Raw genomic sequence first — 16,285 nt, forward strand, 5'->3', positions numbered from 1 at the left:
ATTGTTTCTCAGCTCTCCGATTCCAAAAAGATAAGGTAGAGCCTTATGAAACAATCTGGGCATTTGTATAGCTTTTCTCAGTAAAATGAAACTTGTTTCCTAGATAAAGCAAAAGGACAGAAAGAATAACTCGGACACGTTATATGAAGTTGTGTGCCTAGAAAGTGAATCAGAAAGGGAGAGAAGAAAAACTACAGCAAGCCCCTCTCTTCGTCTGCCCCAGTCTGGGTCACAGGGCTCGATGATTCCTTCTCCTCCAGAGGATGATGAAGAGGAAGGTAAGAAGTGGATTGTATGCTTTATATAGTACAAGAGAAAGGGCAGTCAGTAAATAACGTAGTTATGAAACATGTCGAATCCTTTCCAGTCGGAATCTGGCCTACTGATGGGTTTTTTTCTTGCTTTAACGCTGTGAGTATTCGATAACCAGTACCCCCGCATTCCTGGATCAGCCTCTCCCTTGTCTGACACTTCTGTGTCTGTGCTTTTCTCAGACCAGGCCTCATGAAGCCTCCAGTGTGATATATTTGGAACAATGTGAAAAGAGGCTGCTAAAAATTTGGGATTATCATGTAGCTTCTGCCCCTCCCCGAGCAGCTGTGAACAGATTTGAGAGTAAAAATGAGAAGCTGATATTATTTGGAAATATAAGCAAGCAGCGTGTTTTAGTGAAGAGGCGCGTATAGACATCTGTAATACATAAAACTATACCAGGACCTGCCCAGCTTGAAACTTAATGCATTTTCAAGATCTTTTTTCTGCTTTTTAAAAATTCTCTTAAACCAAAATATAGACTAGTTCTGAGTATATAAATATCTGGCCTTACAGCTCTGAGCTGAAATGTAGATGACGTGAGTTTCTGCTTTTTCACTTTTTCTGCTGGCCTTCTATGTGGCCTTGGGTGAATTGTTTCACTTCTGTGCTTTAATTTCCCTTTTGGGGGGGGGGGGGGCGGGAAGGAGGGGAAAGTTGGTTTGAAAATTAACTCCTTTGCAAGTGTTATTCATTAGCCATCTCTAACCACTACGCTAAACCACAGTGGTATTCTTTTCTAGACGAGGAACATACATATATTTTGTTTACAGTTGATACGACTTGCAGCATTTCAAGAGTTTGCTGACAAGTTCAGGTGTCAGTTGAGAAAGCATAGATGTAATGAAAAAGAATGTATTTCCTCACTAATGCTAAAACAATGTTGACTACTGTATCAATGAAATGCAGTTTTTGTACATGATACTTGCTGTGAGTGTTTAAAAATATCTGGGAGTACATCAGTTAGTATTGGTTTCAAAAAGAGTTACTGTGATTATGCTAATCCTCCCCCTCCACCACATTTTTTAATGAGTTTCATTCGAAAAGCTGTTTAATTTAAGCCAGGGAAGTTACCAAAAAGTACTAACTTCCAAAGTAAACGTACAAAACAGTTAAAAGTAAAATACCTTGTGGACTTTCAGGGATCTGCAACAACATGGCAAGTTTGCAGCTGCTCAGTGGAACCATGTTGATTTTATTGTCTTTTTTGCTTTTACAGTATTGTAGCTTTTCACATACAGGAAGTTGTGCTCTGAGAATTTTTGTAGTCTTCCAAAGGTTTGAGATAGAACAGAATTACTTCAGTGTGAAGGGACCTCTGGAGGTCTCTAACTGTGCCTCCCACTCAGTGTGAATCCAGCCAGATAGATTGCTCAAGGCTTTGTCCTGTTGTGTTTTGACCGTCTCCAATGATGCAGTTTCTACCACCTCTCTGGGCTCTTGTATCAGTTTGGCCACCCTCATGGTAAATTGCTTTCCTGATTTTTAATCAGAATTTCACATGTTGCTGCTTGTCTTCTGCTTCTTGTCACATCACTGTGTGCCTCCGAGAAGAGTCTACTTCTGCCTTCTCTGTGTTGAGCACACAACCACTGCATCCACAAATGAGGGGCAGTTGTTCTTGCCACACACTGATACAGTTAAGAGGGCAACATTTAAATCTGTAAAGGTAGAGTAATGGCTGTTGATCTCATAGCATCTCCTCTGTTCTGTTGGCAGACAACGATGAACCACTCTTAAGTGGTTCTGGAGATGTTTCCAAAGAGTGTGCAGAAAAAATTCTTGAGACGTGGGGAGAGCTGCTGTCCAAATGGTAAGTGGCAAAATCGCATTCGGAAAATTACAATTCTGAATATTCGCATTCTGTTTGCTCCTTCTGCTTGGAGTTTTTGTTATTTCCAGAAGCCAGTTGAGATGAGATTAGTATGGATTTAGTCCTCTATCATGCCCACAGCACCCCTTATTCTCTGGCTTCGTGTTTTCTGATTTCTTCAGAGGGTGTTTTAAGTATTTTCATTTTTTGAGTGCGTGCTTAAATACTGTATAGAAATTCACTTATGCTGTGTCTTTAGGTGGTTCTCTCTTAAAATGAGTATTTCACTTATCTGTGAGTTTCACTGAAATTTTGTTAAAGAAAAACCTGAACTAACTAGTATAAAGAAAATGCAGCTCTTTGTCTTTATTTTGCATAGATCACTTCTATTCCTCTTTGTAATTCTGATGTAGTTCACAGCCAATTTTTCCTGCAGCTGTCATATCTTAGTAACTGTAGCTTAAGAACATGGGAGATTTGTACTTGGATAGCGAAGATGCTTTTCTTCCCTTATCTAAAGGAAGATGGCTCCAGAGCCTGCCAAGAAGGAAGTACATGAGCTCTTCTGTTTTTTTTCCTAGAAAATGCCAATTTACAAGAAGAGGGTTTCTTGACAGTCAAGTTGCTAATGCAACACCTGTCCTCCTTTCATGAAGGATCTTTTATTCATCTTAAAGTAGCCTGAGCAGTTCTGAGAAAGTGATGCTGATTATTGCAAAATTCAGGTGGTTTTTTGGTTCCTCCCCCAAAGGAGGATGACAGGCACAACATCAGATTGAGCTCAGATATGCTACATTTTGACTCTGGCTTTAGTTGTTGCTTTCTGCTTCCTAATGTTACTGAGGAGCAGGGCAAGGGGTGTACAGCAAATCAAAGATCTGAATAGAATATTAGATCTAAGGAGTAGGACAGCAGAGATTAGAATGAGTCATGCACTTTGGATGAGGAAAAGTAATGATGTGATCACTTAGCCAGATTCTCTTTAAATTAAGGTTATAACAATTTAGCACTATTTTTTATTTTCTGCAATTACTTAGTACTTATTTGAATAAGTCGTTTTACTTCCAGTTTGGTTTTGCACTCATATATTGCACTAATTTGGTAAGAAAGCGGACATCAGAAACGGACACATTCGTAAGAAGGGGAAGGCTGTGGTAAAATGATGTATGATCCCTTTTCCTTCCCTCTCCTAGACTTGCAGAAACATCTTTAACAGATGAGCTTTATGCATCTGCTGCTGTGAGAAAGTTTCTTTCAACTTGAATTTTTTTTGTAATTCTTCCAAGGCCTCAAAGATAATTAAGCCACCTGACTCCTATTGAAAATGTTTTGGCAGCTCTAAGAGGATATGAAGTGCTTCTGTGCTAATGCTGGCAACAACCTTAATATGTGTTAAAGGGCTTTCCTTCTTAACTAAAAATGAGTATTTGGAAGTAATGATCCTTGAGCTTTTAACATAAGAGGATTGAAAATTATAAAAATCAGAGTTCAGGTAGTTTCATGCTAGTTTTTTAGAATCCTGTAATTAGATTTGTATAGTAATTAAATATGCATTGGTATTTTGTGATTTCTAAATAATATTTGGCTCATATTTCATAACTGCTGAGTCACACAGTTTTCTCATTTCAAAATAGTTTGGAATAATCTAGTAGTGTGTGGCTTTTAGTCTACAGCCTTACAGTTCATGGCTGTATTCATTGGAATTACTGTTGTACTTACTCTGATCTGAGATTAAGGCAAAGCAGTTTTAAAGGCCTTTACAAAGAATTTAAGTATTTTGTATAGAACAAGTATTTTATATAAATATTCTTACATATTTATATATTATAAAGGTATAATAAATGCTCTATAAATATATGATATATAAGTCTATAGATATGAATGTATATAGATATAAATGTAACTATTATATAAATATTATTTTTATTATAGTTGTTTTTGTTTAGAGAAAGCAAAGTGAAGGAGGATATTATGGTACTAGGTTCTGTGCAATATATACTGATTTAAATGTCTGCATTGCTAGTCTCCAGATTACTGTGTTGGAACACTGTAGACTGGAGAAAGGCAAGGAGTCCCAGTCTGTGTAAAGTTATCATTCACCTATCTGTTAGACTGTTAACAAACGTTATTAAGTACCAGTTTATTGTTAAGAAGATAATGAGATTGATATGACCTAAGTTCAGTTTTTTGCCTGGCTTTGTCCATCAGTCCTCTTAATCACTTTACCTAGAAGTTTGTTTTTTATTAACTGCAGAAAAATTGTTATTTCTTTGATTTAAGGCCTCTGTCTTTTGGGGATTTTATGTTTAAGCCACGAATGGACTGTTCAGCTTAACTTTCTGTAACTGCATAAATTATATGTAGGTTTAGATTTACAACTTACAGTGCTGTAATTTATGAGCTGTCACTGATCTCACTTGAAAAATTGTTTAGATGGGACTAGCTTGTACAGTGGAAGCTGCTTAAATGCATGGATGTAGTTAAATAACCGTGTGAGATTTTTTTATAGCTCTGTTTGCCTGTCTTCTCTCCCTCCCTCACCTAGAAGGTTACCTGCCTGCTTGGGTGTAGGAAGTCTAGAGAACAGTATATGCTTCTGCAAACTAATTCTCGTTTTGGTGTAGTTTGAGCTTGGAATCTTACACAATGTAGTATCTGTCCTCCAGTTCTAGTTTTTGCTGGAGTGTTTCGGTTCGTTGAGTGTTTTATATATTTATATTATATTTAAATTTAATGGGAATCAAGGAAATAGTTTGGAAAGTGCTTCTCCAAATCTGGGTTTTTTTCATAACTTGAATTTCACTTACTCTGGCAACATATGGACTGTCTTGAAATTCCTGTCATTTGATGTGTTTGATGTTACACATCAGTTGTTGCTCATGTACTCGTTTATTTGTATTTGGATAATAGTAACAATGCCTTCACCTACACCTAGGCACCTCAATTTGAGCGTGAGGCCAAAGACGTTGTCAGCGTTGGTGAGAAGTGGTGTCCCTGAGGCCCTAAGAGGAGAAGTGTGGCAGTTGCTGGCAGGGTGTCATAATAACGATCACCTGGTGGAGAAGTACCGAATTCTCATCACAAAGGTAAATGCTTTTATTCATCTTTTTCCCCCCATATCTTAAGGAATGGAAATACAGAGACTTCCGAGTGTATACCCTCTTGCTTAAAGATTCACGAGTGTGTCTGAATGTAGTGTATCAACTAGTGAGTATAATCCAATCCTCCCTCCAACAAAAAACCCTAACGTGCAGTGCTAGTTGTGGCATTCTCTCTACTTAGAGTGCTTTCTTTTTAATAGTCCTACTTCTGTTTCACTCAGATGAGTTCTGAGTTAGTTTGTCAAAAATTAGTATTCTATTAATTGCTTTCATAATTGACAGAGATTCAGGGAGCTCATTTCCTTTGCTTGTTTGGTTTTCCTGAATGAAAGCTGAATTTTGCTGTATTGTCTTAACATTTATGCTAAAAATCCAATGCTAGTTGAAATTGCAGCCTTTTTTTGATAGAAAAAACAGAACACTTTGGACATTTTTGCCCTAGACAGCATTTTTTTAACTTCTCATCTTGAATGCTGACCTCAGTAATGTAGGAAAAGAAAATAGGAATCGTATACACAGATATCATTTGGTGTTTCTCAAAGTTCTAGAGTAACAAATGGGTCACAAAATGAAATGTCACTTCCTTATCCAGAAAACCGATGTGTTAATTTGGATTTGACCGTTATCTGTATAGATAAATTGTATTTTACTGCTTTCATCAAACATGCAAGTCTAGAGGGACTATATTAGAAATTATTAATGATGCAACTTTAGTACAAATATAACAGAAATTAATTATTCACCAGCTAAAAAAGCAAAACAACTGAATCAGCCTTTGTATATCTATGTTCTGATGGCACAGATTCGCAAGGAGCAATTAAAGACCTTATTCTGAGGGCAAGAGGGCTTCTGAAATTAAACTCTGTTTCTGCTGGAATCATGCAGGAAGGATCCTACGTGATTTGAATGAATCATGTTAGATTAGCTAAAAATGTTCTGCCATAAATACTTTCACATACTTATTGAATATAGAAGAAACTTGATCTGAATTCCTTAATATTGGTACATGCATTGTAGAGCTATAACTTGGATTTTATGGTGAATAAATCATAGAAATAATGTGGAGGTTGACTGCTCTGGCAAGGAGTGTATCACAGTTATCCTGTTGTGTTATTTTAATTGCCTAGTGAGTAGTCGACAGCGTCAGTTGTTTCTCTGTTTCAATGTTTTGGTATCAGAATGGAAAAGATGATCTCTTTGTGGCACAGTTGGTGACATGTACTGCTACTATCTTTGTGAGCTAGAAAGAAATAGTGTAACATTTCATTTTTAAATCTGTGAAACCTTTCCACTCATTTACATTTGGCAGAGACAAAGGAAATAACCTGGATCTAATGTGTTGGAAGCATCTCTAGAGTCCAAGTAAAAGGGAGAGTAGGCTGATCCAGCACTGTGTTCTGCAGCAAAAGGACTGGCTATACCTGCAGTGGTCATTCAGTGTGGAAGTTAGTTAAGAAATTAAACAATGAAGGAAAGTGAGTACTGAATGACCATTTTCAGGCTCCACTGTAGTTATATGAGGTCTGTAGCATACTACCAGCATGCTACAATAACCAGCTCAAGCAAATGAAAATGAAGTCTCATTTAATCTGGAAGTGCCATATTAGACCACTGCTGTGGCTGTGTGCCTTACTGTGACTTAAATGTGAAAACGGGCTGTGACTGTTTCTGTAGAATGGACGAAGGTTGGTGCTTTGAGAGCAAAAGTGTCTGGTTGGTTCACAGTGAAATGATTTCTTCGATCTACAGGCAGTGGAAGAAGTGTAAGGTTTCAAAAAAGGTTGTCAGTGGCTGTGTGGAAGTACTAAAGATGAGAATAGGCAAAGAATGCAAAGATTGATTGGGAGGCTGATGAGAACATGAATTCAAGACCCAGGAAGATAACGTTTGCAGACCCATCGTATATGGTATATGCTAACAGTATAATAATGCTGGACTGCACTTTGGCCTTAATTTTTTATTTTCGTGCCTTTCATAGATTATTTGATAATTTTGGAGTTCTAATGTGACTAATTCTTACTGCTCTTAAAATAGCAGCTCAGTTACAGTCAATACGCAGCAATGCACAGGAGTAAATGTGTCTGGAAAAAAATAAATTTGTTAATTATGTGAAGGCAAGGGTCCCTTGTAATATATTGCTTTGCCGTCCTTCTAATGCTTTGCAGTGTTTTGCATGTCACTAATACAGATTCTTCTCTGGCAAGCATGCAATTATTTGCAATACCACGCATTGAAAACGGTTTATCTGAGAATAACTGCTGTGGCGTAGTGCAGAAGCACAAGGAGTTGATGTAAAACCTTTGCTCTTCAGTGCAAGTAGGAGATGCAGTAAGCCTGTTTGAGTACTCATAATCCAGTGCCCCTTCTCTCTTAATGTTGACCTCTGTTCCTGTAGCTGCATTTGATTTCTGTCAGGCTTTTCATGACCCCATGCGGCAGCACAGTCCCAAATTAATAAGGATCTGTGTTGACAGCTGCTTCGAAAGCTTCTGGCCTCTTTCAGGGATTTTTTTTCCCTTGTGCGCAGGGTGTTGGATGCAGACGTCCCAGTATTTCTTCTGGTGTTTGCTTTCCTGTGCAGTTCTGGCCCCTGGTGCTTGGCGAATCTGTGGTTTTTTGCTTTCTTTTGCAAATCAGCTGCTGCAAGGATAGTTTTTTGCTTACTGTTGATGTGTGGATACTGAATGATTGAAAAGGAAATGTCTTCTGTTGTGTTCTACCAGTGAAGGCTGTGTCTAGGTCTCTTCTTGAATCTGTCTTGTACATTAAAAATGGCATTGAAACTGTGCCTCAAGGTGTCCTCGTTGCGTTCTAGTCATCGTGACAGTATTTATTAATTATTTGCTCCTTATTTCTTTGATAAATGCTAGCTGGGTTTTTGTACTCTGCTTTTGTTGTGGTAGTGTCTAAGTTTCACCATTGTGGTGCTTCCACAAATTACTTTTGAGAATTTGCACACCATCTGTGTGCAATAATAAAGCTTTTAGCAACTCCAGATTGCCGTGCTCGTGGTGGGGAGTGTGGATGAAAGCCAGCCCAGTGAATTAAGGTCACGTCCCTACTGGGGACAGAAAGCAAACTCCAGGTAAAATGATCTAGACAATCCCTTTGAGAGGCATCTGTTCCTGGTAGGACTTTGGCAATCATGGTTACGGCTGTTAATCTTCAGGCTTCCAGCCACTGAAAGGTAGGAGAAGAGCCATGGGGACTCTCTCCAGGTATTAATGGACACCTGCAGGAAAAATACTTCATGTTTTTGACAGTCGTAGGTGGATGGAAAGTATTGTTGAGTAGAAAACCTGTAAAGCGAGCCACACAGGTTAAAAAAAAAAATCATGATACAAAGCAAAATAGACAATAGCCACTTTTCAGACAAGGTTTTTAAAAATAATTAATACAACTACTGAATCTCTCAGATCAGTGGTGATCTCTCCATGGAGAAGTACTTCATAATACCAAAATTTTAAGAACCTGACATTTACAATATTGAGGAGAAAATAAAAGCTTTTGGATATAGGTCTGTGTGGGAGGAAATAATGTCGAAAGGAAAAAAACCATGAACTCTTGTACCAGATAAATACACTATATTAAGAAAATTACGACGTGAGAGGGACATCTTGTGGCACAAATAAAATAAATTTAAAAAAATAAGCCAATGGCAGAAGGAGTATCCTGGAATGTTACCCTGGGGTCACCATTTCTGGTAGAAATTCTAGGCCTGGTAAGAGATTAATTTGTTCCAGTTTTTCTTATAGCAGGATTCTTGCTACCCACTTTCTCATCTTCCCACTTTTTTTTCTCCATGAGCAGAGGATTACAGTACACAGAAGTTCTACTGAATATACTCATCTGTCTTGGTGCAAATGATACTAGTTTTTAATGAAGAAATAGATTAAAATGTCGCTACCATTATTTGACTGAATGTATTGCTTCATCAGTGGCATAAAATGTAACAGTACTTTAGCTGTGGGTGGTTAACACTTATTTTCCACTTGTATCACAATCACATTTCCATATGTTCATATAAATTAAGAAGAATACATTTAATTTTAGGAGTACAAAGGGCCACAATTGTGTACGATCAACTGAAATTAAACCTAACATACATCTGTGAATCACAGTATAAGAAGTATGACATAGCCTTGCTGTCAGCGTGCCTGAACCTCTAGATCCCTTGTTTGATTAGTTTTGATCACGTGGCGATAAAAGTTTAATTATCTCTTACAAGCAGTAGTTTTCCCAAGAGTTCTCGTTGTAACATTGAATGATTTCTTGAATACCTTTTAGTAGTCTTAGAAGAGGTTGTGTTCTATCACTGTATAGAGTGGGAGAAGTCTCTACAACACAGAAATGTTTTCGATCTCTCAGACCTCAGCCACGTGAACCACAGGTTTCAATGTCTTTTAGAAGTGGATCTTCTCGGTAGGTTGGTTGTGCACTTGACCAGAGAGCTGGGGTAGCAGGGGAGTGTATCTCCAGCCCAGTTACCTTCCAGTTGCAATTTACACCCTTTGTTGGCCACTTCGGTCTGGCTTCTGGTACAGAGGTGCTTAAGAGAATTAGCCTGAGATATTGCTGGTTTGGGCTTGGGTGTTTTAAGCAAGCAGGAGTAAGTTGGGATGAACTTTGAATAGAGTTATTACTCTCAGCTTTGGAGAAACAATAGAATGTCAGTTAAAGGAATCAGATCTCTCTCTTCTACAGAAATACCTGTCAGCTGTATAGGAGTTAAGCTTGTACTTTTAATAAAAATCTAAACATTGAGGAGTTTTTGGTTTGGTGATGCATCTTTTTGTTTTGAAATTCAGCAACCAGATGTTGTTTTGGTCAGTCTCACGATTTCCAATGCTACCTTGTTTTTATATATCTGAGAGATATTTAAAGTTCAGTGCATGTTGTTTTCTTAAGGATGTTTACAATGTGTCTATTCATGCCTAAGGATCCAGAAATACTATTTCAATCAATTGGTATGTAAATCATTCTCTGCTTTGGAAAGATAGGAGATCATTTCTCCAGCAGTAATTCAATCGTAGCTTGTTTTTTGTATAACCACAATACCCTTGCCTAAATTTAATTCAGAGTTTATGTTTCCTAGCTACAGTTCTAGTACTTCAGTTGCCATGAGTAGAAATGCCATAAATTACAACAAAAATGAAGGACAATAGTAAAGGGATCTTTTTTTGGGTAAAGATAGAGCGGAAAAACCAAGTTTTTGTTTTCAGGCTTTTGCACAAGACTGACTAAAAATCTGCCAAGTCATGCTGTTGTCCAGCACAGATTTTTGACCAATACAAGTGTATCGCAAAATGGTTTTTTTCGTACTTACTGGTCAGCTAAAATCCCGAGCGTTGCAGTGTGATTGCTTTGAGATCTATCCCTTTGGCTGCAATTCATTTTCCGTTAGGTATTCCATAGAATGACAAACGTTTAGCTTAGGTTAACCGAAACCTTGGGTTTGTTGGTTTCAGTTGAATTCAGTGTGTGGACTTATGCTCGCAGGGATGCGAGTTGCACGCTTTCATTTTTGACAAAAGGACTTTAATTGCTGAAGAACCTCACTCCAGTCTCTTACTGGTTTGATCAGTTCAAAGACCAATTCCCATAGCGATGGGCCTGTCCTAAGGCGTGGCAGTGGAGCAGTCTGGTATCCGGGTCAGAGAATGAGCTTCCATGTACCACAGGAACGTGTTTTCCAGCATGTCAAGTGAGTAAAATGCTTTTGACAAACAAGATACCGGTATCCTGTTCTGACGTCGAAGAGGTCCGATGAAGAGGTTTTTCTGGTTAAATATGCGTGATGGTATGTGAATACCAGTTTAAGTGCTGTGTTGTGAATCTCTTGTGTGTGTTTGCTCCCTGGAATGTCATTGGGTTTTCTAGTTTGTCTAGTTTGGTGTAGGTTGTCTTGGGGACTGTCAGAGATAGCGATGCCTTTGCGTTTTGTGTATATGTATGCAGGAGGTGCTTACCTACCTGGAGCAACACCTGCATTAATGGTGGGACACAGTCCTCAGCTTTGCCCTTGGTTTCAAGTGTCTCCCAAGCAACACAAACTACACCTGGGAAAGACACGTTTATTCCAGAATAAGGATTTCCCCAAGAGGGCTCGGATGGAAAAGCCTTAAATTACGACTAAGCGTTTGAATTCACGTCCTTGCTTGGACGGTTGTCACTGGCCGTGCAGAGAGGTGCTGAGAGGAGGAGCAGGGGTGTGCGGTGGGTGTCTGTCTGTCTGTCTGCAGGACCGGGGCGTGGGTGTGCGTCTGTCTGCAGGACCAGGGTGTGCAAGGGAAGAGCCTGCCGCCGCCGCTGTCCACCGTGGAGCGCGGGGACCCGCTTGTTTTCCCGGAGGCTTGCGGGGTCGCGCCGGGTGAGGCACCTACCGCCACCGGCCACCCGCGAAATCGGCTTGCCGAGCGCGTTTTGAGTGGAAACCCGCATTTCCGAGGCTGCGGCCGGCGCTGCCACGCTCCCCTTCCCCACCCCCGGCTACCGCCGGCGGCCGGGGGCCGGGCCCGGCGCTGGGGCGGGCCGAGGGAGCGGCCGGGGGGCTGCGGCCCCGCTCCCCCGCCGGGTCCCCGCCGGCGCCGCGCCCTCCTCCGCGCTCCTGCCCGCCTCCCTCCCCTTCCTCCCCGCCGTCCCCTCCCCCGGCTCCGCATCGCCGCGGCCGGAGCACACGCCGCCCGTGCCGGCGTTCGGCCGAGGATGCTCCCGGGCTTTTGTTCCCCTGCGGCAGGTAGGGGCCGGGGCGGCGGGGCCAGGGTTGCGCCCCGGGCCGGGCGGGGGGCGGCGGGGCGGCTGCGGGGGCCGGAGCGGCGCGGTCCGGGAGAGGCGGCGAACAAAAGCGTCGTGCAAAATGGAGCCAGGAGAGAAGGGCTGGACCCCCTCCCCGCCGCGCATCCCTCCGCCCGGATAGCCGGCGGCAGGAATTTCGGGGAGGCTGCTTCGCCCGGAAAGCCTCCCCGCGCTGCCCTCCGGCCGGAGCCCCGGCACCCCGGGCCGAGGGCGTGGGGAAGGGACCGGGCGGGGGGGGGGGAAGGAGGCGCAGCGGGAGCCTGGCAGGGAGCGGGGGCAGGCGGCGGCAGGGAAGCGCTGTAGCAGGGCGTGGGGAAGGAGGGGTGGTGATGGAGGTGGCAGGGAGCGCGGGGGGAGAGGCGGTTCTGTAAAACACTTTCCCCTTCTCTTCTGTCAGCCTTTGGGAGGACTCTCGTCCTGACTCGGTGAAGGTTCCTTCTCCCTCTTCCCCCAGCCCCTCATCCCTCCTCGGCGAGGCAGCCCACCCAGGAGGGCTTTAATATCAGCCCTCTCCCGTGTGCGTGTGTGAAGTTGCTGACATGACTGCTGCTGGGTCCCGGTGCACCAGTAGCGGCGGGGAGCCGGATTTAAAGGGGAATTGTACTGCAGACAATGCACAGCAGCAGCATCTGGAGCAGCCCTGGGGATTGGGGCTCCGGTTTTGACATTGCTACACACACAGCACCAGCCGCAATGACAGCAGCTGCCTGGAGTGGCTGCAGGCAGCAGGCAGGAGCATGAAGTAAAGAGATCACTGCAGTGCTCAAGATGAACTCCTCTTTGGTTGGCAACCAGAGTGGCCGGCCGTTCTGTCTCCTGGCCATTAGCTATTTGGAGACCATCAATTTTTGCCTCCTGGAAGTGGTTATTATTGTGTTCCTCATGGTGCTGATTATTTCGGGCAACATTATTGTGATATTTGTCTTTCACTGTGCACCTCTGCTGAACCACCACACCACCAGCTACTTCATTCAGACTATGGCGTATGCTGACCTCCTGGTGGGCGTGAGCTGTCTGGTGCCTTCTTTGTCTCTGCTGCACTATCCTATTGTTTTAAGTGAGTCCTTGGTTTGCCAAATCTTTGGTTATGTGGTATCAGTGCTGAAGAGCGTCTCCATGGCCTCTTTGGCATGCATTAGTATTGACAGATACATTGCCATCACGAAGCCGCTGACCTACAACACGCTGGTTACCCCATGGAGACTTCGAATCTGCATACTGATCATTTGGCTGTACTCCTGCCTGGTCTTCTTACCCTCCTTTCACTGGGGAAAGCCTGGATATCACGGGGACGTGTTTCAGTGGTGTGCCAATTCCTGGAACACCGATCCCTATTTTACCCTCTTCATTGTGGTGATGCTGTATGCCCCGGCTGCTTTCATCGTCTGCTTCACTTACTTCAACATCTTCCGCATCTGTCAGCAGCACACCAAGGAGATCAACGAGAGGCGAGTGCGCTTCAGCTCTCAGGATGGGGAGGCTGGGGAGGCGCAGCCCTGCCCGGACAAGCGCTATGCCATGGTTCTTTTCCGCATCACCAGTGTCTTCTACATCCTCTGGTTGCCCTACATAATCTATTTTCTGCTGGAGAGCTCCAATGTCTATAGTAACCGCATTGCATCGTTCTTGACCACTTGGCTTGCCATTAGCAACAGTTTCTGCAACTGTGTCATTTACAGTCTCTCCAACAGTGTCTTTCAGAAGGGACTTAAGCGTCTCTCGGGGGCTATTTGTGCCTCTTGCGCTAGACAGAGGGTAGCTAAGGACTCCTCTACCTCTAGGAGCAAAAGATCTTCCAATGGATGTCATGTCTAAGACACCTATCAGCTGGACTGGGAAGTGCAGGGACAATTCAGTAAATTGCAAAATAAGTTAAATAGGATTTTAAGATGTCCAGATTTGCAAAAAGGTTTCTGAGAAATGCTGCTGACATAGAAGAATCAGGAGCACATATCATTGTGGTTTCATTTTAAAAAATTATTGCTGTGGAGGAGGCTGTGGAATTTCACCTCCATATTCATTTTTAAGAATAAAGCTGTATCTTGACACTTACCTCTCCAGCTGGTGTGACTGAATGGAGTGGGTGTCTGAGAGCTTCGGCAAAATGTAGTCTTTCTTACAGCTTTACTAGGTTCTTTTGAGATTCGTGCTTCACATGTAAATGATAGATCTGAAGTGGAAATGTCACAGTATATGGTATATTACAGGGATTTTTTAATATATGCCAAAGTATATTGACACAATGTTCCAGCTTCATAACAGAAGGGGCCAAACAATTTGTTTTTCAGTGCTACCTAGACAGGACTTTTAGAACAGTAGTGAACAATGTGACCATTTTAGCGTCAACTTAGAGTCTTATTGAGCCATGAGTGCAGCGATGTGATCTGAACAGTCGTACGCTTAGGACGACTGATCTGGCTTCCGTGCCCCGTTTCTCTGGTAGGATGCATGTGTGCGATCAGAGTACGGCGTCTACATTTTCCTGTTTGTTGTGAAGTAAGAAGAAAAACTTGGATCAGACCAAATTTAGCAATTAAATAAAATGTGTTTTGATAAGCTAAGAGAAAATACATGTTGCTTTATGATACCAGAGTTGTGGCAGCCACTCGAGGATGATGCCAACATGTGAAAATTATTCTCAAACCAGTGGAGAAATGCCATGGTTTTGTATGTGGAAATTTTCTCAAGAACAACTTTAAAAATAACATGTCCCCCCCCCCCTTTTTTTTAATCTAAATTCTTCTGATATTTTACATACTAGAACTTAAGGGGAAAGGAAAGAAAACAATTGTCTTCTAAACAGCTAAGGGAACTATGTTGTAAATTTAACTGTAGTATTTGAGTTATTCATAAGTGCACAGAGCTAAATCAGAGACATTTTTCTTTAGCCTTCGTGGGATTAAAGATGGTTCGAATATAGCAGGAGCTAAATCCTGTTGGCAAACGCATGTCTAACTGGTCAAACAAAGTCAGTGTCTGAGAAAAAAAATCTCATTGACCACAGCTTTTTCAAGCTAGCTTAGATAAAATATTTTTGAATACTGTAATGCTGTTAAGAAGGCAGTATGGCCCTCAAATTGATTAGTTTTTCCTAAAGAATATCCTTGTCTTTTTACTGATGCCATATTGGAAAATGAAAGTGCACCGAGTATTCCTGTAATAATGGATTACAGTCTGCATCGTCTTATCTCACCCTGTCCCTGGTACAGGGATATCCCCCCCCACACCTCTGGTCTGAGAGCGGGTTATACACCGTGACCATCCGCAGTTCGCTTCCTTCGTTGTGCTTCCAGTCGGTGCATTGGACTGCTGCGAGCCTGGGGAATTCTGTGAGCTCGTGTGTTACAGTTGGTGTGTACTGTTAGTCATAGTGGGAATGAAAAATTATTAGGGAAAAGTAATTCAGTTTTTTTAGAATTGGGGTAATTCTCTTGGCCAAAGGGAAGACTCTGTATTTTTGTTAAATAGTTTCAGGTGTACTGTTGTTATTGATCAGGATCATCCTCTTTTTAGTACTCTACCCTGTCCCTCCCGCAAGCATACACATAGCCTCCTCTCTGGTCTGCTGTGAGCCCTGGCCTCTTGTCTTCCATGCTTTGCCCTGGAGGATAACAGTTTGTGTCTGTCCTGTCACATGCGACGATTGTTACAGACCATCCTGCTTGCTGCCCATTCACATTTATTCCAGTACAGTCTTGTCAGGCTGCCAGTGAGGAAACAGTGAAGAAAAGAGAGAGCAGCAGGATGAAGCACTCCTGGCATGGCTGGTACTTGTCAGCACTCACTGCTGATAGACATGAGTTCCTCTTAGGGATATGTGCATGTACCTGCTCCTGGGGAGGATGGCACAAAACCCCTTAGCATTGCTGCCTGGTTTTGGTTTGAGAGCCCTGTTACAAAGCGTGTTTAAGTCATATCTTGGTCTGCTTTCAACGTATTTCATCCATAGTCCAAACCTTTCAAGATAAACTTCCTCCTTCGTTCATCTGAAATTTTAAGAACAAAGGTTGTCTAAACCCTGATGCCTTCACGACAACATTTCTTGTTATCTTTTGTAATAAGCCAGTGTCTAGAGCCAGGGCTGACTCTGTGATCCTTGCACCGACACGATAGAGGTGATCTGTTCTGCAGAGCTCTTGCAGTCTGAATTTTGGTTAGAGACACAGACAGCCGTGGGGGGAGCGGAGTGTAAGGGTGTAGCGAGTCATTTATAAATGGTATAATAAGCTCACAGCACATCAGCTGGCTAATTGTTCTCAAGTGT

General features: G+C 42.3%; 2 protein-coding genes across 3 annotated transcripts in view; both read left to right on the plus strand.

The window, feature by feature from the left end:
- The window catches only part of RABGAP1 (RAB GTPase activating protein 1), a 74,301-nt gene that overhangs the window by 26,386 nt on the left and 31,630 nt on the right, over positions 1-16,285 (plus strand). For both annotated transcript variants that reach the window (XM_050907738.1, XM_050907739.1), the window contains exons 11-13: positions 104-278; positions 2,032-2,125; positions 5,061-5,211. In XM_050907738.1, the coding sequence (XP_050763695.1) occupies positions 104-278; positions 2,032-2,125; positions 5,061-5,211 (420 nt within the window). The remainder of the gene's footprint in view (positions 1-103; positions 279-2,031; positions 2,126-5,060; positions 5,212-16,285) is intronic.
- GPR21 (G protein-coupled receptor 21) lies at positions 12,790-13,836 on the plus strand. Its single transcript, XM_050907741.1, has one exon. The coding sequence runs from the start codon at positions 12,790-12,792 to the stop codon at positions 13,834-13,836; it is 1,047 nt and encodes a 348-aa protein (XP_050763698.1).

Source organism: Gymnogyps californianus, chromosome 18, assembly GCF_018139145.2.
Source record: "Gymnogyps californianus isolate 813 chromosome 18, ASM1813914v2, whole genome shotgun sequence".
Lineage (NCBI taxonomy): Eukaryota > Metazoa > Chordata > Aves > Accipitriformes > Cathartidae > Gymnogyps > Gymnogyps californianus.